This window comes from Mustela lutreola, chromosome 10, assembly GCF_030435805.1.
Source record: "Mustela lutreola isolate mMusLut2 chromosome 10, mMusLut2.pri, whole genome shotgun sequence".
Lineage (NCBI taxonomy): Eukaryota > Metazoa > Chordata > Mammalia > Carnivora > Mustelidae > Mustela > Mustela lutreola.
This window is the reverse complement of record NC_081299.1, coordinates 7370715-7392352: the sequence shown is the minus strand read 5'-3', so window position 1 is coordinate 7392352 and position 21638 is coordinate 7370715. Positions and strand designations below refer to the sequence as shown.

The 21638-nt window shown below is 43.4% G+C and overlaps 1 protein-coding gene and 1 long non-coding RNA gene across 4 annotated transcripts in view; one reads left to right on the top strand and one right to left on the bottom strand.

The window, feature by feature from the left end:
• PEX14 (peroxisomal biogenesis factor 14) overlaps positions 1-21638 on the bottom strand; it is a 138671-nt gene that overhangs the window by 26237 nt on the left and 90796 nt on the right. Inside the window, exons 1-2 of one of the 3 annotated variants that reach the window (XM_059138580.1) lie at positions 3195-3333; positions 1949-2077 (exon numbers count right to left, since the gene is read on the bottom strand). The exons of 1 other annotated variant lie outside the window; for it this stretch is intronic. In XM_059138580.1, coding sequence (XP_058994563.1) covers positions 1949-2077; positions 3195-3318 — 253 coding nt within the window. In that variant the 5' untranslated portion in view covers positions 3319-3333. Of the gene's footprint in view, positions 1-1948; positions 2078-3194; positions 3334-21638 lie in introns of those variants that run through there. One more of the 3 variants, XM_059138579.1, reaches the window with a different exon arrangement.
• On the top strand, positions 2053-17025 carry LOC131810588 (uncharacterized). Its single transcript, XR_009345604.1, has 2 exons — positions 2053-2191; positions 15732-17025. It is a non-coding gene; the product is annotated as an uncharacterized LOC131810588 (long non-coding RNA).

Genomic DNA, 21638 nt, shown 5'->3' with positions numbered 1-21638 from the left:
GCTTTTTTTTTTTTTTTTTCCTTTTGAACAGTTTTGACACCTCTTGGCAAAAGTACAGAAGTGAAGAGGTAGAGTCACCCCCGGAGCTGGAAGGAGCGGTGTAACAGTACAAGAGGAACGAAGCTCGACAATGACAAGCAGAAACTTCAGGAATTTAAAATTGCCATTACCATTGTTTTTATACTAGCGTCAAAGCAGGAAGGAGTCTGTCTCTAAGAAGATGTATTTTATTTTTAGGGCTGGGAGACTCTTAAAAATACTCCTACCTAAATACCTAAACGTGTAATGCTTCTTCTCAGAGAGACCTGGACAGAAGAATCTAGATGACGGCACTGTCCCCCTCCACCCCCCCTTCTTCTCTTTCAGAAGGACCAACAGTTTAACCCCTTGTGCCTACCAAAAGTAGACGTGCGCATGAGGTTTTAGGCCAACTCTGTGACCAACCAGAACAATTTGTTCTGAGCAAGAAGTTTCCAAGTAGCCGAGAGACCTGTTTGGTTTTAAGCCATGGAGGAAGCAGCTGGAATAGAACAGATGTGCGTCTTAGAAAATTCTGCACCCCAGCTGCCACTGTCTGTCCTCAACAAATCCCATTAAATGGCTGGGCCCAGGGACACAACTAAAGAAAATGTGTGGAGACCTAGTCTTTGGATAGAAGGAAACATGGAGAGTATGTTTAGTGACCCAAAACAAACACAAGAGATGCGAAAGAATGCTGGCCAGGAAGGAGACGTGAGTCCCAGGCCGACAAGTGGTCGCTCCTGACTCAGTAGATCCAGTGCAAGGCTTACCGCTGAGCACCATTTCTTGAGTCTCAGAGGTCAGAGGATGCCAGTAGTCTGTGAGACAAGGTGACTAAGGATGAAATGAACTTGAATTCGTGTTCCCTGACCTCGCCCATTCAGCCTTATCCAGAAAGCAAAAGGAGATGTCTAACTGAGATCTGTGACACCATAACCCACCACCGGCCCCCTGCACTGCCTGAGCCCATAAGGATGGCAAAGGAAGGGGCCAGACCACGTGCTGGGGTCCAAACAAGCCTGGGCTTGGAAGGCATTTTGTTATGCCTCCCAAAATCTGACATCTAACACTGTTTTAAATTAACAAGTTTTGAAAAAATAAAACTTCCGAGATAGACAATTAAAATGAAGACAATTACAGAAAAGGCATTTTGAAAGACAACAGATCCAAGGCTGAGTTATGTTAAAGACATGAAACTTGAGCTATTTTCCACCACTCTGAAGTGAATTTTAATCTTTTTTGACTTCTCATAAGTGACTTAAAGAAGGGGTTCTAGCCGTATTTTGGAGATTGTACATTTATTACTAGTTTGAAGAAGCATTATTCCTCAAAGAGCTTCACTTAAAAACAACATGGGTATGTTCTCATGTACTAATTAAAAGCTAACTCAAAAAGGACCTTTACATTTAATTTGAAGTTCTCTAAGAGACTGTCACCACACAAATATACACGGTATAGCCAGGAGAAGGGAGGAAGGAAGGAGCCACCCCAAATCTACCAATATTAACTTTAAAAAGTAAAATTAGGAGAGGAGTCATTTCAGTGAGCAAACGAGACCGGGTTCATGAATCAGACGTTCACGTACTTGATGAAGGAGTGACACGCAAAGCATGATGTAAGAAAACAGAAACAGAACCAAGAAATACTTTTATAGATTCTTACTTGTAACCAAAATACTTGAAACAACACAATATACTCATTTATTCTGGTCCCTCGTCTCTTCTTAAATCTTTGTCACATACTTAAAAGTTTGTCTAGGAGAGGATTTGGGTGTGGCACATTCCTTTGGAAAAACCCAAGAGCTAGTCTACCAGTCCCGGTTAAACCCCCCTGGCTTTCTGAGTCTGGGAGCTGGGAAGCACTGCTCTTTGGCCAGAATCCTGAACCCCAGTCAAGGTCAAAGCAGGAGACTGAGCGGATGACTTACTGTACGGCTGAGAAATGAGGTGAGGGGGCTGGACAGGAACCACCTGTGTGGCCGGGCCCAAGGACGGAGGCTCATCCGCAGCCGTGCCCGACTGCTGGAAAGCCAAATCAATCTCTTCATCTGTCAGCCCTGGGGGGAGAAGAGGACATAATTGCAGGTGAATACCTTTTGCCACTGTCCCTGGATGCAACGAAATCTTCATTGAGAAAAGACCCTGAGAGCCACAGAGTGCCTAGCATCCTGGTAAGTTTCCTCTCCGATTTCGGATTCTCCGGAACCTCTCTCAGTTGCAATTTAACCTTAAGCGACAGAATATTAGCCTCCACACTGCTTCCAAATGTGGCTCATTCAATTTCCTTAATTTATCCTTGAGTTTATTGCTGCTTTTGAAGTCGCTCCGTACTGCAATTCTCCATTCTTCCCCCGAAAACAGATACCATCAACTGCAAATGTGACTCATTTTAATCTGTAATGGTGTTAAAAAAAGAGGGGGAAAAACTAACAATAATGCATGAAAACAGACAGGGAAACAAAAAACTAATTATTGGGTGAGACGACTAATTAGTCTCGATCGTTTCCGAAGACGGGAATAATTTGCTTTATTTTATGACAAATGCAGAAATAAAAAGAAAAATCAGGACTGACTGTGATTAGTATGAATGGGATATAGAATGTAAAGAAGAAAATAAAACAAGAAAACAGATCAAAACAAGGCCAGGCCCAAACTTTCAGATGGTTATTGCTCTAGCCTAGCACAGGCCGCCTGTACCGCCCTTGGCTAGCTTTTCCGCTTCTCTTTGTCTTAATCCTCCCGACACCAGCGCGCTGTGCTTAGGACGGGCCGGGAACGGCAGGGCGCCATCTGCAGTGGCCGCCGGGTGTGGCGAGGATCTGCCCACGGGAGAGTAACAGGCTGGGATGGGCCGGACGAGACCCCACTTCCAGGGGGCACAGGGCTGCGGCCGACTGGGGACGCCGGCCCTGTGGGAAGAGGGCGAGCGAGCCCACCCACCGAAGAGCAGGAACAGGTGTGGCGCACAGGTGTGAGAAAGACTTGCCCGCAAGGCCGGTCCCAGAAGTGGGTACAGCGGGTACAAGAGTGTTGGGGCCACCGAGCGCGGGAGCAGCAGCAGGGACGTATCGCTAAGTCTGCAGACACCCCTCTGGCCCGGGATTCCAGGAATCCCAGGATCCAGGGCGGCTGCCAGACAGAGCCTTTACATGAGGACCGAGAGCTTCTCCCCACCTGGCAGCCCACAGCACAGTGGATCCGCCCCGGGGTGGGGGGGAGAGGAAGTACACGGAGGACCGGCATCTTCCAGCTTCGGCGCTGCACACTTTGTGCCAAGCGGCTGACAGATGGGACACATTAATGCTCCGAAGCCCAACGCTGCCCACACCACACTGGCGTGTGGCAGGCTGAGCGCCTCTGCCGCTTCTCAGGTGGGCGACAAGGCCTGAACTACTCTGACTGCGGGCCCTGCCCCTCCCTGCGCTGAGCAGTTGAGGACTGTGCCCCCCTTTGAAACCGCGCCCCCCCCCCCGCACCCAGGGGAGCCAGCCAGTGGTGGGCAAGGCCGCCCCTCTGGGAAGCCGGAGTGCTGCTGGCCCTCCTCCCCCCAACAGCTCTCCACGCATTGCCCGAGCAGACGAAAAGGCCGGCGCCCAGCACCTTCAAGTACAAAAGTATGCAGGGCTGTACTGGGCCACTCCTCCTACCAAATTCCCGGCTTGCCCCAAAGGCCTCCAGAGAGAAACGGGGGCAGGACAGACGGGCAGGAACCCCGAGCTTGTGTCTCTCAGGTTCCATCCAGCTTGGAGGCCCGGCCCTCAACTTCCAAGGGGAAGGGGAACCCCCTTCAGAGCTCTGGGAGCAAAGACCCGGTTTTAACGAGTTCATCATCAGCCGCAGGAGAAGCAGGCACGCCTGCGGCATGGGCGGGGACGGGTGGTGACCAGTACACCCCGGGATTTCATAAACCTGGTGGTTCGTGTGCCTTGTCAGCCGCTGGCTGCAAATGAGGATAATTTTCCCAAAAGGAGCATTCAGTTGCTTTCTCATTTTCCCTTTTGGCTCTTTCAAATATAAACAAGTACGATAACGGTTAACGCTGGGGAAATATACAGTAAGTCACGGCTGTGCTGCGGAGCTGGTTAAAGGGACAGCGCTCCCTGCCCGTTGCTCTGCCCTCTGGCCCACAGCTCTTACAAAGCCTATTTTCCTAATAAAACATGTTCCTTGCATTATTGCGGCCGAGCCCACTAGTGAGGCCGCGGTTTAAAGGGCATCAGCACTTCCTTCCAAGCTCTTGTTTTTCAGAGACCTTATCATTTGATGCTCTAAATTTACATTGGCTGGAATTCTGATATCCCCAGTCCTCCGGAGAGCCAGGATTTTGATTTAGTTACACAAAATGAATCACTTTTCTTCTTGTAAAAAAAAGAAAAGAAAAAAGCATTTTCATGATCTCACTGAATAATATAATTTCAGAGCTGGACCATGATCCTAGCCACTGCGTTCATTTAACAGATAAAGAACAACAACTAAGCCCAAGGAGGGGGAAAACGTGCCTCAGAACCCACGAGGCAGGGCACGGTGCTGCCAGCTTGACAACCCGCGGCTCCACGGCTCTCTCTCTGGGGCCTGGTGACTGCCCCTCTAGCACAGAAACAACAAACGGCAGCTTCTGAGACCATGTCTTAAGTCTTCAAGCTTGTGAGAGGTTGAGAGAAGCACTAGAGGGTCTCTCTGAGCCCCACCTGGCACCCCCATCTCCAGGTGAGGGCTGACGAATGGCGCTGGGAGCCTAGAGACCAAAACAGCACAGGAACAGAACGCCTGCATCCTATCTGCAAATGACACTGGGACAACTTTTTGTACAACTCCGGAACCACAAGGGTAGTGTCCCCGCATCGTTCTAATATTCTAACTCCCAGGAAATCCGGAGGCCTCTCCCAGACGGGTGCCCATGCTTCCCTCAGAGCCCCCTTCCTCGGAGTGTCCCCAGGTCGGGGGCACTGGCCAGCCAGGTTCAGGCTCAGGTTCAGGACTCTCTCAACTCAGGGGACTCATATGGGACTCACGGAGACTCGGCTGGAAGGGGTGTCATCTCCTTCAGAACACAGCAGTTAACTATGCAGTCATGGGCTCCTGGTGCTGAACCGACCCTGCCTTCAGGAAGAGGGACAGCTTCAGGTCCCACACACAGGACATCCAGGTCCCCGCCCGCCCTCGTCAGACAAGCGACGGAGAGCTTAGATGGAGACCTTGCAGAATCCTAAAGGTTAAAAGGAATAATAAAGGAAACCGCCAATTGGAAGTGAATTATATTTGGCTGTGAAGGCTGAGGCACAGGCTATATTATAAAAGGCATCTCTGCGTTGTTTACCACCACCCTGACTAATGCAGACCTTTTTTTTGTTGTTGTTTTAAATAATCTCATGCAAATTAGACACACACACTTCCTTCCAGTTGATTGCTATCTGCAAGGAAAAATCTAACCGCAGAGGGACCGTGCAAGGGCTGAGCAGAGCAGAGATGGGGGCCAAGGGTGTCGCCGTCCCAGGGCAGGAAAACCTCCTGCCCTCAAGTCTTCCTTCAGCTGCCACCTTTGGAAGAATCAGCCCATTTCGATAAAAGTAAAGCCCAAGATTTTCTTTCAGCTGGAGTATCAGCTTGCATTACGTGGTATCACTAGCACTTTGCATTCAGACGCTTTCAGTAACGTCAACCTCTGCCACTTGCCAATTCCAAGAGCTACCAGCCCTGGTCTGTGACAGTTAAAACGTATCATTGACAGAGAATCAAACTAAAAGTCCCGCTCAGGTATTCTGTCCTCTCACTAGCTTTAGCCAACAGGAGGAGAAAGGAGTGAGGGCACCTGTCCAAAGTGAGAAGGCCAGGACGCCTGCCTCTGAGAGGCAGTGTCATTTCACCTTTAAGACCGCAGATGTCTGGGGGCGCCTGGGTGGCTCAGTCGGTGAAGCGTCTGCCTTCGGCTCAAGTCATGATCCCAGGGTCCTGGGATCGAGCCACACGTCCAGCTCTCTCTCAGCAGGGGCATCTGCTTCTCCCTCTGCCCCTACCACTGCTCATTCTCTCTCTCTCCCTCTCTCTCAAATAAGTAAAATCTTTGAAATTTAAAAAAAAAAAAAAAAAAAGGAAAGAAAAAAAGACCACAGCTGCCTGACTGGCAAAACTGAGAGCTCTCAGTGCACATTGTGCAAACGAAGGTCCCAGGCACCAGCCATCAGGGTGGATTCCCTGTTCTCGGTTTTCTGGAATCTACTTCCATAACCAGTGCCCTTTACAAGGAGACGGCTGCTGCCCCTGTGCAGGAGCTGGCCAAAGATTTCTTCTCCAATGCTTTCTCCAGGGTGGGATTCTTTTCAAAGAACAGAGCAAGCAAGCTACAAGCTATTGATTAATAAAGCCCCTTGTACTGCTGCGGGCAACTGAAGTGCCTTGGGGCTACCACACCTGCTTATTTGTATCCCCTAGAAAATACGCAGATTTGTTTTCTTTTTCTAGAGGTTTCGGTTCAAATGCAAACAAAACCAAACGGGTTGACTTAGTGAGCTGCAGCCTGCTGGCTCGGAGCACAAGGCTGCAGGTCCTTTCCCACGGACTCAGACAAAACTGGGCACCGGGAAGAGCTTTTCCCTGCAGGACGGGCAGTGCATGGGCTTCTCAGAATAAGTCACCTCGGTGCTGTCCCCAGTGACCGCAGAGCACTGCCACAGGGCCTGGCCCATTTCAGGTGAAGCAGAGAGACAGGTGACAGCAGACAGCAGCATTCTCTGCATCTTGTAGGTCAAACAACGACCGGGACAGCGGGGTTGGGAATAGTTTGGAAATAAGCAAGGTAATGAACACCCGACAGCACCTTCCAGCCAGACCTAAGTTTTATAATAAAAATGTCAAGTCTGGCTGGGATTAGGGAAGAGGGCCAGAGGGCCGGCAGCAAAGGGCAGCAGCTGCGGGCTGGCCACTGGGGCCATCTTCCTCCCCTGTCACAGTCCGCCCATGTATAGGACTTGGGTGATTCATCTGGGACGCGCGGAGACCGTGCGGGGGTCACCTCTCTGAGAACACGACTAGTTATCTCCCCATGTGCACTCTGAGAGGAGATGAGGCAGAGAAGACAGCTGGCTAAAAATACTCCCCAAATTAAAAGAAAAATCAACTCTCTCAGAAAAGGCTTGGGGGGGGGAGGGGAAAAGTATTTTTATTTTATTTTATTAACATTTTGTTGGAACAGTAGAGTACAATAAGGACTCTCAGAGCCTCTAAAAGTCGTTGGATGACCTGTAGACCCCTATTTCCCAGTGCCTTGTATAAAATTGAATTTTTTAAACATAAATTACACGTAATGACGACACTGTAAAAACTAACAGTAATGGAAAGCTGTGCTGTATTTCATTAGCCTGTATTATTCCGTGCCACCTGATCCAGCCGGGCCTTGTTTATGAGTCAGTGTGTTAGCAGATGCCGATGGAAGCATTTGCTTCGACCTTGCTCTTCTCATTGGGGCATGAAATTACGACGGCAGCACCTTGATATTACAGCCATAAATACAGTAAACTGCAAATTTAAGCCAACGGCTCCTATTGTCTCTGAACATAAAGCTGATCGGTATTTATTTAAAAGGAGAACAAAAAAAATATTATATATCACCTTGTTTATGGGGCCTCCCCCACCCACTTTCTTATCCCCTCCCCCAGCCCCCCAACCTGTCTAATTCACTTGGTTAAAATATTAAGCAAATAAGCCAAGTGCTTTCTCCCCTACTGATTAACTATTCCCAAGCGGCTAAAACAGTTTTTGAGAAAACTAGTTCCAAATATCATTACCTCACAAATGAAAGAGTTTTTATAAAAATTGACCTGATGGCAGGGCCGGTCTCCACCATCCTGACACTAATACGTAAATGCAGACACAAGATATGAGACTTTCCTGTCTCCTTAAACGAGGAAAGTTCAAACAGGAGAAAAGTTGCTGGTGATGCCCTGAAATTGAATGTCCTCACAGTACCCTTCTAAAAATCGTTAGGTAGAAATGCTATTTGAAAAGGCAGCAAAACACTGCCTCCTGCCACCTAAGGAAAGAAAGAAAGATACCCAACCATGAATATAATTCTCATCTCAACACAGGGAGCCGGGGGACCTCTCATTAAAACTTGCACCAACCCCGTCCTTATCCTAGTGAACCATAAAGACAATATATCCTTTAAATACATTAAATGTGCAAGAAAAATAAACACAAAGACAAAAGGACACTGGATATCACCCAGCACGTCTCCTAGTATAAATCACTGAGTAAAAAGCCAGTGCAAAATGTATTGCACTGTTAGCTTTGAGACCGAGGAACCGGGAAACCTCGCTCCACTGTAAGTCTGAAAGGGAAGGCAGTCTGCTCCCCTGATGTCAGAGGAAGAGGATCCCTCTGTGTCTCAGAGAGGCAGACGAGAGACGTAAAAACTCAGCCAAGTCCAAGTTTGGATGTTTCAAACAGTTGGTGGTGAAAACGCCAGCACACCAGCAGGCAGGCTTTGCAGCCTCCACTAGTGAAGACTGCAGGACTGTCTGAGCCGTGAATTAAATGCAAGTTTCAGGGATCAATTTCACTCCAAATCAGACAGGCTGGGGCCACGGGACCCGGTGCACAGCAGCATCAATGGCCAGGATCACAAGTTTTGTACATTTACTTCGGATACCTTATTCCACAGCCAGATGTACTCCCTCGGAGCCCTAAATTACTTCAGCCACACCAGTCACCGAGCTTAGCTCCTTCCGCCTAAGGAGGAAACTTCCCTATAAAATTTATTGAGCTTCTCTGGGGAGTAGTATAACTGGTGAACAAGACAGAAGTGAGCTGCCCCTTGGTGTAACACAAATTGAGATCTCTCGTATGAAAGACTGGGAGGGTTTCCAATCAGCATCCACAATGTCTATTTTTAGATCTATAGTCTGAAGGTTTTTTTTTTTTCTTTTAAGCCCTCTCCTCTAAATTAAAAACAAAAACAAAAACAAAGAGGAGTTGATTTTGTTATTTGATCATCTATTCCAAAGGATTAATAGCACGGCAAATATTGTTGCCGGCTGTGGACGGCAGTATCTACGCCAGCAGGTCCTTGGCAACAGGCTAAGTCAGCCCTGCCACGGTGCACTGAACAAGTCCTGGGGAAGGAACTGTGTCTTTAAAGACCGAAGGGTGTGATAATCGGGAATCATAGCTATTTGAATGCCAAGGGCAGGTAAGCCTATGTTTGTGCATAGGCAGAAAACCCAAATTAATAAGCACTTTTTTTTTAAAATTTTTTTTTTTTGATAAGCACTTTTAACTACACTTGAATCCTGCTCCTGTTTTAGAAGAGGCAAAGAAGTACATTTAAAAAAAAAAAAATTTTTTTTTTTTCCACCTTGACATCCAAGCAAGAAATTCAGATCTGGCAGAAAAGCTGAAGCTCATCTGCTTGACCTATTCTTTTCCTTTCCTTCTTCTTCTGTTAAAAATCAAGAGAAAATGATATAGAGAGGGACAGTGACTCACCTACAGCCCCTGGTGAGCCCAGAGGCAGAACCAGATTTTCCACACTGAGTTCTTTTTATGGGGGGGGGGGGGGGTTAAGTAGGAGCAGCCTGACATGCCTGCTCCCCTCTACTATCTGACACAACTAGAACATTTTTGATAAGCAAACTCTTAAAATCAATCACCTCAAAAAGAAAAACAAAAAGAATATATATGACCATAGGAAGAAAACAAGGTAAAAGGTATATAGAACTTCTGCGTTAAAAAAAATAAATATTTGCATCTACACACATAAAAACAAGTCTAGTTAGTCACTGCAGGCATAAAATAGAGAGGACAGAGGTAACTCTGGTTACAGACAGAGAAGGGACTTAGCTGGGGACAGAGGCTGAAGGCAGACTTTACACTGCCTATCCTTAGGAACTGTATTCCATGTGAATATATTTCCAATTCAAAAGTATAAATTATTTTCTTTTTAAAGATTTTATTTATTTGACAGAGATCACAAGCAGGCAGAGAGAGAGGGGGAAGCAGGCTCCCCGCTGAGCAGGGAGCCCGAGATCATGACCTGAGGACCCTGAGACCAATGACCTGAGCCGAAGGCAGAGGCTTTAGCCCACTGAGCCACCCCAGCGCCCCAAAAGGATAAATTACTTTTCAAGAACAAAAAAATATCTAGAAGGGGAGAAAAAAAAAACCAAAACCCTGAATCCGGAGCAAGATCACTTAAAATGGTTATTTATCCCCATTTCCTGGAAGAGAAAAACTAAGATAGAAAAAGGTATAGGGACGAGCCCAGAAACCGATCAGAACGATATCCACATTTTCTAATTTCTTGCTTAACCCATTGTGGCTGTAACCACAGCAGCCAAGTACAAGGTAGCTTGCTTTCTTTCTTCTTTATTTTTAATGTGTGTTTTTAAAAGGCAGGCATCTGTTCTATTTTGACACATCCTGGCCGCCCAAATGTTTCTTTCAGCTCTAAATATTTGCTTCGCCAATGGAAATGTTTCCATCACTGCAACAAAACAAACATTTGCTTTGGGATGGTAGGGACAGCCATAAGCTGTTTCATATGTTACTGATTTGGGAAACAACTTACTATGGGACGCAAATCAAGGTGGAGATTTTTGTTCCTTACGGAGAACAGTGGCACAAGAGCTCAGTGTACCAAGAAGACACAGTCACTCAGCTGAATGCCGTGACGGTTCAATGTTTATTTGGGATTTTCTTTAACATCTTGAATCTTAAATATATGATGAAAAGGCTTACTATTTGGCATTCAACTTACTTCCTAAAGTTTTAAATTACTATGCAGCTATCAAACTCTTTTAAAAGTCCTCATGTTAATCTGATATTAACACATTAAAACATTCTATGTCCTAATAGGCCAATACAGTACATAAATTATTTTGTCACCACCTATTTGTGTAGCACAAATGACTTTGGTATTGGTTGCTATAGTCAACATTACTAGCGCAGAGATAAATATTTAGTATTCAACCAAATGCATAAATATTTGAGTGCTTATTTTGCTAGGCAGTGTGAGAACCGAGACCTCATCTTCCCTACCTGTTACATGGCAGCCTCCTTTAGACCTCCTCCAGCCTCAATTTCCTATGCTGAAAGAATATTTTGTCTGTCTTCTATTTATAATATAAAACATGTAATATTGTATAATATATAAACATAAGATCTGTAATACATAGACGTATCTATTGACAGTAAAAATAGCACATCAACTGCAGAACACACAGAAAATAAAAATACGAAAAGTAAAATTCATCCACATTTCCACTCTCCTAGAAATAACAACCAAAATTTATTAAGCCCATGTGTCAAAGAATAATTTAAGGAGTTTTTGTATTTTTAACTGTTTGAATCCCAAACAGGAGCAGGGTCCCATGTCCCTGTGCCCGTGGCCTCTCGTGGGCCTGTGCAGCGTGTAGCCCATGCAGTGAGGGGTGGCAGGGGTAGCCCCTTTGGCTCCCAGTTTACAGGTAAGGAAGCTGAGCTACAGGGACAGTAAGCGGTCTAGCTCAGGTCCCAGTGCCCGCGGGTGGGGATGCTCAGGAATCCGCAGGACTCCAGACAACACAGGGGAAGTATTCCAAACCTCTGTTCATGTTGAAAGCAGACACTGACATCCTGCCCTCGCTCCGGGCGTATCATTCAGATGTGTTGGTAAAGTTATTAAGATTGGATTTCTTCAAAATAAAAATGACTTTTTGGCATGAGAATACCCCAAAGCTGGCAAAGGAAGTGCCAACTGAGAAGTCTGCTGTGGAAGTGCAAACCGAGAAGCTTCTAGAAGATAAGTCAGCACTTTATCTCAACAGTATTAAAAATGTTCAGGGGCGCCTGGGTGGCTCAGTGGGTTGAGCATCCGACTCTTGGTTTCAGCTCAGGTCATGATCTCAGAGTCTTGAGATCAAGCCCCGTGCTGGGTTCTGTGCTCAGTATGACATCTGCTTGAGATTCTCTCTCTCCCTCTGCCTTTGTCCCTCCCCCCTCCAAATAAATAAAATCTTAAAAATAAAAATAAAAATGTTCATAACCCTTTGATTCAACAATTTTGCTTCTAGGAAATAATAAAATAATGTGGTATAAAACTACTGTGCAAAAACGGTTCCTCGCCTTCTTTTTAAGAAAAGCAAAACATTTAAACAACAAATGTCCAAAGAGGGCTGATTAGACAAATTAGGACACATTTCAGTAATGTGATATTATTCAACTGTGCACATTCTCATGAACAATTTCTGATGGCATGGGAAAATGCTTTTGATACATTAAGACATAAAAAGCAGATGTTATATTCATAGCTTGATCTTAATTACATTTAAAAAAAGAACAAAAGGAAGCAGGAGAGTTGCATCATTTTTAACTTAATCTGAATCCAACTTATACATGTTCAGAAGAGAGAAGGGAATGACACTACAAGCCGCAGGGAGGGCCCACCGTTCCATTCAAGGAGTGTTGTGTTTGCAAGCAGGCATGGCACAGGACGAACGAATTTGCTGTCTGCTCATCAACTCATTCCCACACGCCCCACAGTCGGAGCATCCTGACAGCGGGAACGCTTTCCCCCTACATCTTGGCACCCATATGCAAAGCCAACCGTGTCATCCGGTGTTAAACCAAAGATTTGCTTCAATGGGAAGGAAAATGTGGCCGTACCAGACTTACTAAGAAGCGACACAGCGGTATCCTGCGAAACACCACCTATGGGATTTTTAATAATTGTTTTAGAAATATTCAACAGGTATATTTCCACAGTACAATTCTGCATTCTGAAGATACAAAAGGGAATATAGTGGAAAGCTGTCGCCCTCCCATTCCTGCCAGCTGGCCACGCCGTTAGATCTTCCCAGAGACAACCACTGCTACTCGTTTCTTAGGTGTCTTTTAGAGATAGTTTGTGAATATGAAAGTGCTTTTCCATATCCATATAATGTACATTTTATATGTTAGCGTATATATGCACATGCATATTTTTGGTACAAATAATAACATGGTGTAAACACTATTCTACAAGTTGCTATTTGTAATTAATACATCTTAGGGAGCATTTCTTACTAGCATCTGTAGTGCTCTCTCATTCTACTTACTGACTATAAGGCAATCCATTTTGTGGCTATACCATGATTTATTTCACTTGCTCCCTATTGTACATATACTACAAAGCCCCAAAACAAGTCCTTACATGTACCACTTGTACATGTGCAAGTTGTCCCTGGAAGTGGACTCTGATACGCGCAGCTCTAATTTTGATAAACATCGACGGACCCTCCTGAGAGTGGTTTCCTTCCATTTACTTCCCACCGGCGTGCGTGTGTTTCCCAACTTTGCCTGCATGATGCTATCAAGCTTTTCCTTTGTCATCCTGAAAGGTAAAAGAATAGCCTCATTGTGGTTTTAAGTAAACTTCTGTTGGCTTTCCATATACAGAGAGAGGAGCACACATTTTAAGCAGACCGCTTGATGTATTTTCACACAGTGAAAACCTCCATGTAGCCACCACCCAGATTAAAAAATTATAATAATAAAACAACAGCCCCTGGGAGCAGCTCTCATGTGTCCACCCTGTCACCACTGAACTTATCCCCTCATGGATGAAATGTGCCCATTTTTGAACTACATATAAGTGGAACAATTCCAAAAGCATTTTTTCAACATGATGCCTGTGTGATCACCTGGTTCACTCCCTCTGACTGCCGTACAGGACAACGTATCTGCCTGCTCCACAGCCATGCTGCTGACCACGTTTTTACACACAGACTTCGGAGGGGAACGGCTCAATCACATGGGGTGTGCGTATTCTCAGCCAAACAGACAGTGTCAAGTTTCCAAAGTGGTCACACCAATTTCCACTCACATCAGGAGTGCGGGAGAGTTCTAGCTATTCCTCCCAACACCAAAGTTCAGGGTTTTTCCATTTTGGCCATTCTGGTGGGTGTGAAGTGATTATATCATTCTGAATTGAATCTGCATTTCTCTGATGACTAATGAGGTTGAACTATCTTTCCGCATACTTACTGTCTTCACTGGGTACAGTGCCATGTACATGTATGTATGGATATGCGCCATTTATCTACAGATGCATAAATACAGTAAGCTGATTAACTGTGTTGTTAGAAACTTGACTGCTGCCTGTGTGTACTATCAGTTAGTAAGAAAGAGGTTTTAAAAGTTTCCATTGTGACAGCAGATTTGTCTAGTTCTCCTTTCAGTTCTGTCCATTTTTTGCTTTCTGTATAATCGAGTGATGTTATTTGGTACACACATACTTAGAAATGTCAAATCTTCCTGGTGATTGATCATTCTGAAATCTCCTTACCTCTCACTCCACTTTGAAGTCTATCTTGTCTGATATTAGTACCTGGTTTCTTTGGTTAGTGTTTGCGTAGTATCTTTTCCCATCATTTTACTCTTAATCCTATGTGTCTTTTCATTAAAGGTATGTTTGATGTAAGCAGCACTGATGGGGGTTAGCTTTTTTTTTTAATCTAATCTTGACAAACTTTGCTTTTATGGGAGTAGTTAGTCTATTTACATCCAAGATGAATACTGAAATTTGGGGGCTTATCTCTTTCATCTCACAATTTGTTTTCCTTTTGATCTGTTTAATGTCCTCCTTTCGCTTTTTGCCAACTTTTTAACTCAGCTTTCCCTTCCACAGGCTTGTAGACAAGGTGATTTTTGATGGATTTCTTCACTACAGTGTTACAAACCTTCCTTTTATAGCTTAGAGGAGAGACTCTCAAACTTTCCCCTCTAATTTCAGCATCCTTTGGTGGACTGTGCATCTGCAATGATAACCACTGTTGCATTTGCCTAATGGGGGATCCTGGATTCTTATGAGTGAACAGGGTCCGAGGCTCAAAGAGTCTGAAACTGATGCCCTAGATGCCATATACACCCCTGACTTACTATCGTTTCATATAAATAAATGTTACCATTTTGTCAGCAATTCCAACGCTTTCATCCATCCTTCCGCCTGTGTTACCGTCACGCATCACATTTATACATGCGTCTTAAACCCCCCAAGAAAGACACTGTGTTATTTTATACAGCCAATATCCATTTCTATTTGTCCCTTCCCTTGCCTGCCTGCATCTCTGCGTCTTCAGGTACGATCACTTTCTTTCTGTCTGAAAACCCCATTAGTGTTCCTTTCAGTGCAGGTGTGCTGGCAATGAACTCCCTCAGTTTTGTTTATCTGGAATATCTGTATTTTCCCTCACTTTTAAAAAGTGTTCTACTGTGAAATAATTTCAGGCTTACAGGAGAGGTGCAAGTATAGTACAAAGAAATCTCATATATTTTCCCCCTGGGTTCTTTAAATGTTAAATCTGCTTTATTATTCTCTATCGATCTATCTACCTGGTTTTTTTTTTTCCCCCTGAACTGTTTAAGACTATGTTACAGACAGGATGCCCCCTCCTCCCTACGTATTTCAGTATTAATCTCCTGACTCTGGGGCAGGGAGTCGGTACTCATACATAACCATAGTACAACTATCAAAATCAAGAAGTTAACACAGTTGAGTTTTTATCTGCAGTTCAGACCTCCCCTCTGAACTCTATTCACATTAATTTGTCTGCCCACCTGTGGCTTCACCTGTATGTCTGACAGAGACCTCAAATCCACCTAGCTCCTCATCTTGCCCCACCAAGATTAATGGTGACTCCATCCTTCTAGTCACAAGGCCAAAACCCTCAGAGTCATCCTTAACTTCTGCTTCTCTTTCAGATTTCAGATCCGACAAATCAGGATATTCTGCTGGATTTACCACCACGTAACAGCCAGGGATGTGACTGCTCTCTCAGTTTCCATTATTGTTCTCCAACTGCGTACTCTTACGGTGGCAGCCAAGGTGATCCTGTAAAAGCTTAAGTCAGACCATTTAAGTCCTCTGCTTAAACCCTATGATGGTCTCCATTTTATTAAAAGAGTAAAACCAAAGTCTTCCTGTGTATCAGTGCCGCTCTGCACAGCCTCACCTCCTACCAACGCTGTGTCTTCAGCTCTCACTGTGACCGGCCTTGCCCGCACTGTGGCCTCCTTTCTGTTCCTAGAATTTGCCAGGCGAGCTCCCACTTCAGGCTTTCGTACAGTTGGTTCCCTTTTCCAGGAACTCTTTCTGCCCAGAAATCTGCATGGCTTGCTTCCTCCTTTTCTTCAAGTTTTTGCTTAAATGTCACCTTGGTGGAGACTTTCCAGACCATTCCATTTAAAATCATAACCTTCTAAGAGCTCTCTATTGCTCTTACTCCCCTTACATTACGGTTACATTTTCTTCCCCTAACGGTCTCCTTTCCTTCCCACCACTAGAATGGAAGCTCCCTGAAGGCAGAGATGGGGCCTATTTCATTCACTGCTATATTCGCAGGACCTAGAATACTGCCTAGATTCTATGGGCATTTACGCAGGTGTTCAACGAAACTGTGCAGAAGAAATATATCAATGGAAGTCCAATATGCAAAACAGCTGCTCAGGTTTGGGGAAAGCCAGCTGGCACATGGAGCAAACCCAGAGTCCAACTTTCTTGACCGCTCTTTGCCCTTGAAACATCTCTTTAGAATCTCCAAGGAGTCCCAGAGGTGAATGTAAAACTGTGTATTCACCCTGCACTATGGCAAACTAGTTTGTTCCCCAGTCGGACAGGCCTTGTACTCTTCAGTCCCCTCCCCTGATGCTCCACGCACCGCACACTCCTTCCAATCCTACTCCAGTCTTGTCCCTTGCCCTGGGTTCTCTCTTCCACCACCGGAGTCTCCTCTGGTCACCCCCCTGCCAGATCACATGTCTGCAGTGACTGCCATCTATACAGTATTCCTCTGGTTGTCAAATATAGGTAGCTTTGTAACCTTCCTTTTGTCTTGGATGGCTTTCTAAGGAGTCTAACATTGTTGAACTTTGACTTTTACTGTCTTACTCACTGCTGTATCCCCAAAGCTTAACATATGGATCAAACTGTCAAGCGCAGTCACTGAACAGTTGTTCAGTGCGTCAGTAAACATGAATAAAGCCTACTGGTATTTAATGGACTGCAGATCGCTAATAACTGAAAGATATACTTATAACATGTGGGGACAATCTCTTTTTTTCTCTCTTTAAAATAAAGTTATGTATATAAAACTCATTACCACTGCCATAATAGGCGTGTAACCTTATTTCTGAAGTTCTACCCCCACGTGATAAGGCAGGATATAAAATTAAAATATTTAAGAACTGGAAAGAAGATCACAAAATAATCACTTGTAGACAACAGGATTACATATCCAAAAAAAATCAATTCAATAAAAACGTTTAATGACATAGCTGATTTATAATATATAATTTTAAAAAATTCAAGAGCATTCCTACATACCAGCAACAAGTAATTAAAAATTAAAATGATGATCAATTCCTTTCACAATAGCTACAAGAAATATAAAATTACTGAGTAATCTTAAAGTATGTTAGATCTATACAAAGAAAACCTTGCAAGAGAAGTAAGAATGTTGATGGGGCACCTGGGTGGCTCAGTGGGTTAAATATCTGACTCTTGGTCTCAGCTCAGGTCATGATCTCAAGGTCCAGGGATCGAACCCCACCTCAGGGTCTGCGCTGAGTGTGGAGCCTGCCTGAGATCCTCTTTCTCCCTTTTTCCCTCTCTCCCTTCCCCTACCTATCCGTCCCTCAAAGAAAGAAACAAATAAAAATACTGAAATAAATGGAATAGTCTTTTCAAACTAATTTGAAAGATCTGATCAATAAAAATTCCAATTATTTTAAATATTTTCCAAAGTTCCAAAAGGTTATCTTGCATAAGCACATAAGAATGTACAAGTAAGGGAGGCCTGGGTGGCTCATACCTACATACCAGTCAGTTAAGCGGCTGCCTTCAGCTTGGGTCCTGATCTCAGGCTCCTGTGCTAGAGCCCCATGTCGGGATTCCCTGCTCAGCAGGGAGTCTGCTTCTCCCTTTCACTCTGTGCTTTCTCTCCCTCCCTCTCTCTCTCTCTCTCTCAAATAAATAACTAATCTTTAAAAAAAAAAAAAAAAGATGTATAAGTAAGAATAAGGAATATTTGAGAGTTCATTCTGTCTCCTCTACTTCTTGGAAATGCGTTTAAACTACCTCCTCTAGGGATTTGTTTCCATATCTCATCAGGGTCTACTCTGAATTAATGTTCTACCACTTTACATATTAAGGGCCTTAATACGATACACATAATTATATGTGCCATATTGTACATATTAACACATTTTATTAGGAATCAATTTCATTTACACCTCCTTGTACCTTCTGTGATGTTGTTCTAATGTTCATCACATATACACATACATGTATGTGCTATAAATCCAAAAGTATCTTCTTCCTTTAAACAACTTTTTTCTTAAGAAAAAAAAATAGTATTTTGTATTCACCCACAAATTTCACATTCCCTATGCTCCTTATTCTGTCTGAGGATCCAAATCTCCTCCTGGTATTAGTTTCTCTTCAGTACGAAGATCTTCCACTGATATTTATTATAATGCATGTCTGCTAGCAACAATCTCTCTTAGCTTTTACTAGAAATACCATTATTCTGTCTTCATATTAACAGATATTTTTGCTGTGTACAGAATTCTAGGTTGATGGTCCTTTTTTTCAGTTTTTAGAAGATGTTATTCCACTGTCTAATGGACTACCTAACTTCTAACTGTAACTCTGACTGCATCATTCTGATCACTGTTCTTTTTTCTTGTCTTTAGTATCCAGCAGCTTCACTATAACATAACATATGTAATTTTCTCTGTATTTATCCTGCTTGAGGTTGGCCATGTTTCCTGGTTGCTGTGTGTGTGCATGTTTTAACCAAAAGTGGAAGTTTTTCAGCCAACATTTCTTCAAATATTTTTTAAAAGATTTTATTTATTTATTTGACAGACAGAGATCACAAGCAGGCAGAGAGGCAGATAGAGAGAGGGGAAAGCAGGCTCCCTGCCAAGCAGAGCGGGGCTCAATTCCAGGACCCTGGGATCATGACCTGAGCCGAAGGCAGAGGCTTTAACCCATTGAGCCACCCAGGAGCCCTGACACTCCTTCAAGTATTTTTCAGCCTCATTCTTCTCAGATTTGGAGGTTGTGATTACCCGAGTATTAGCCAACATGATCAGTGAAGGTCTGGTCCTATTTTTTCAATCTTTTCTCCCTCTCGGTACTCTAGTCTGAATGACTTCTACTGACCTGTCTTTAAGATCACTGATCCTTTCTTCTCTTGTGCCCAGCTGGCTATTAGCCCCATCCAGTGAGATCTCAGTGACAAGTATTATCTTTTTTAATTCTAAGATTTCCCCTGGTTCTTCCTTACAGCTTCCGTATCTACACAGCAACTCCCCACCTCTTCATCCTTTCACCCGTATTTTTCACATATACTCAATGTATTTTCCAGCTATTTTAAAGTGTTTTTGTGTGTGCATCTGTGAGTCTATTTCTATTGATTCTCACTTCAAGTAAGAGTCGCAGGTTCCTGTTTGCTCATCTTCGCATGTCTAGAAAGTCTTTATTTTATACTGGACATTGTAGGCTGTAGAGAGGCTCTGGATCCTGCTGTCTCCTTCTAAAGACCTGAGTGTTATCCTAGTAGGCAGTCAAATTACTGGCAGATCATCTTAATCTGGGGCAGGCCATTTTATACCTATTTCTTTTTTGTGCTTAATCCTTAATCCTAGGGAAAATGCCATAGTCATAGGCATTTTCTACCTGTTTCCTCCTACTGGGTGCTCCTTCTGCAGATTCAAATGAAAGCCCAAAGGGTTTATGAAGACCCTCTAACCTGATAAGACTCAAGCTCTAAATGCTGCCTTTCCTACAGTAGGTAGCTGCTGAAATCAGCCTGGAACCTGGGACACCTGCCCTGTGCATGGGCAGTTCAGGAGTGCCTACAATTTGAAGGGTGTTTCTATGCAGGCTGGTGTTACTCCCTCCAAAGTTCTTCGTCCTGTAATTTCCATTTCTGAGTTCTAGCCAATCTGGCATCTTTGAAATCTATCCCCCAATTCCTCAAACCAACATGGTAGCAGCTTTCTGTTTAACTTCTACTTGCTAAAACTTAACGGACAGAATTCCTCAAGGATAAGGCATACAGAGTTGGCTCTCACCCAAAGTGATTCCTTCTCTCAAGAATCAAATTCACTCCCGGGACGCCTGGGTGGCTCAGTTGGTTAAGCGGCTGCCTTCGGCTCAGGTCATGATCCCAGCATCCTGGGATCGAGTCCCACATCGGGCTCCTTGCTTGGCAGGGAGCCTGCTTCTCCCTCTGCCTCTGCCTGCCACTCTGTCTGCCTGTGCTTGCTCTCGCTTCTCTCTCTATGACAAATAAATAAAATAAAAAATCTTTAAAAAAAAAAAAAAAGAATCAAATTCACTCCCAATTTCTGATTGCATTTAGTTGCTTTTTTTTCCTTCAAATAACATTTTCAAAATATTTTGTCCAGAATTTTTATCTGTTATTGGTGGGAATGTTATTCTGATACAAGCTACTTGGTTATGACTAAAGCCAGAACTCTAACTCAGAATGTTTTGGGTTTTTTTTTTTTTTTTTTTAAGATTTATTTATGTCTTAGAGGGAAAGAGTGCACACATACACAAGCAGGGAAGGGGGAGTAGAAAAGAGAAAAATGTTGAGCAGCCTCCCTGCTAAGCACGAAGCCCGACACTGGGCTTGATCCCACAATCCTGAGATCATGATCTGAGCTAAAATCAAACACTTAACTAAATAAACTACTAAGGTGCCCCCAGAATGTTTCTAGAGGAGAAAAATGATGTAGTGAATTTTGTTCTTGTATATATTAATACTAATGATAAAGATACAGAAATTAAAACATTGTGGCACCTGTGTAAGAGTGTATAGGCCAATAAATACAACAGGTATCTTTGAAAGAGACCTTGTTATATACTAAAATTTAATATATGATAAAGGAAGCAAAACAAACAAATGGGGAAAAACTATCTGAAGAACATTTTTGGGAAAACTGATTTTTGAAGAATGTCACTTCATATCACTTCATTAAATTCAGAAATCAAAGAGTTAAGTATAAAACTTAAACCATATACTGAAATAAAATGCATGTGAATATTTAACTTGTTGCTGGTTTGATATTTGTGGATAAAGTACTGAACCTCTCATTAGTTTCTTTCTCAAATACAACAAGATAATAAAAAAATACCCACCTCACAGGGCTCTTATGATTAAATAAAGTCACTTAGCCCATTGCCTGACACATAATCACCCCTCAATAAATGTTAGCTGTTGCTGCTGTTGTTACTATAATTATTATTATTTAATAATTATGGGAAAGGAATCTCTTTCATAAAAATAATAGAGAAGTTATTAGAAGATTGATAGATTTGATTATGTGAAAATAATCACTTTTATATATTAAAAAACATAAAAGGCAAGGAACAATGGGGAAAATGTTTGCAAACATGACAAAGAATTAATATTCTTAATATATAAAGGGCATTTAAAAATCAATAAGTAAAGCACTAATATCCCAGTAGAAAATAAAGGATTGAATGAACATTTCTGAGAAGAAATAAACATATTATAAAAGTTCAACTGTGTTACTAATCAAATAAATGCAAATGAAAGTAATCTGAGAAAGTGATCTTGTTCCTGTTTTGTT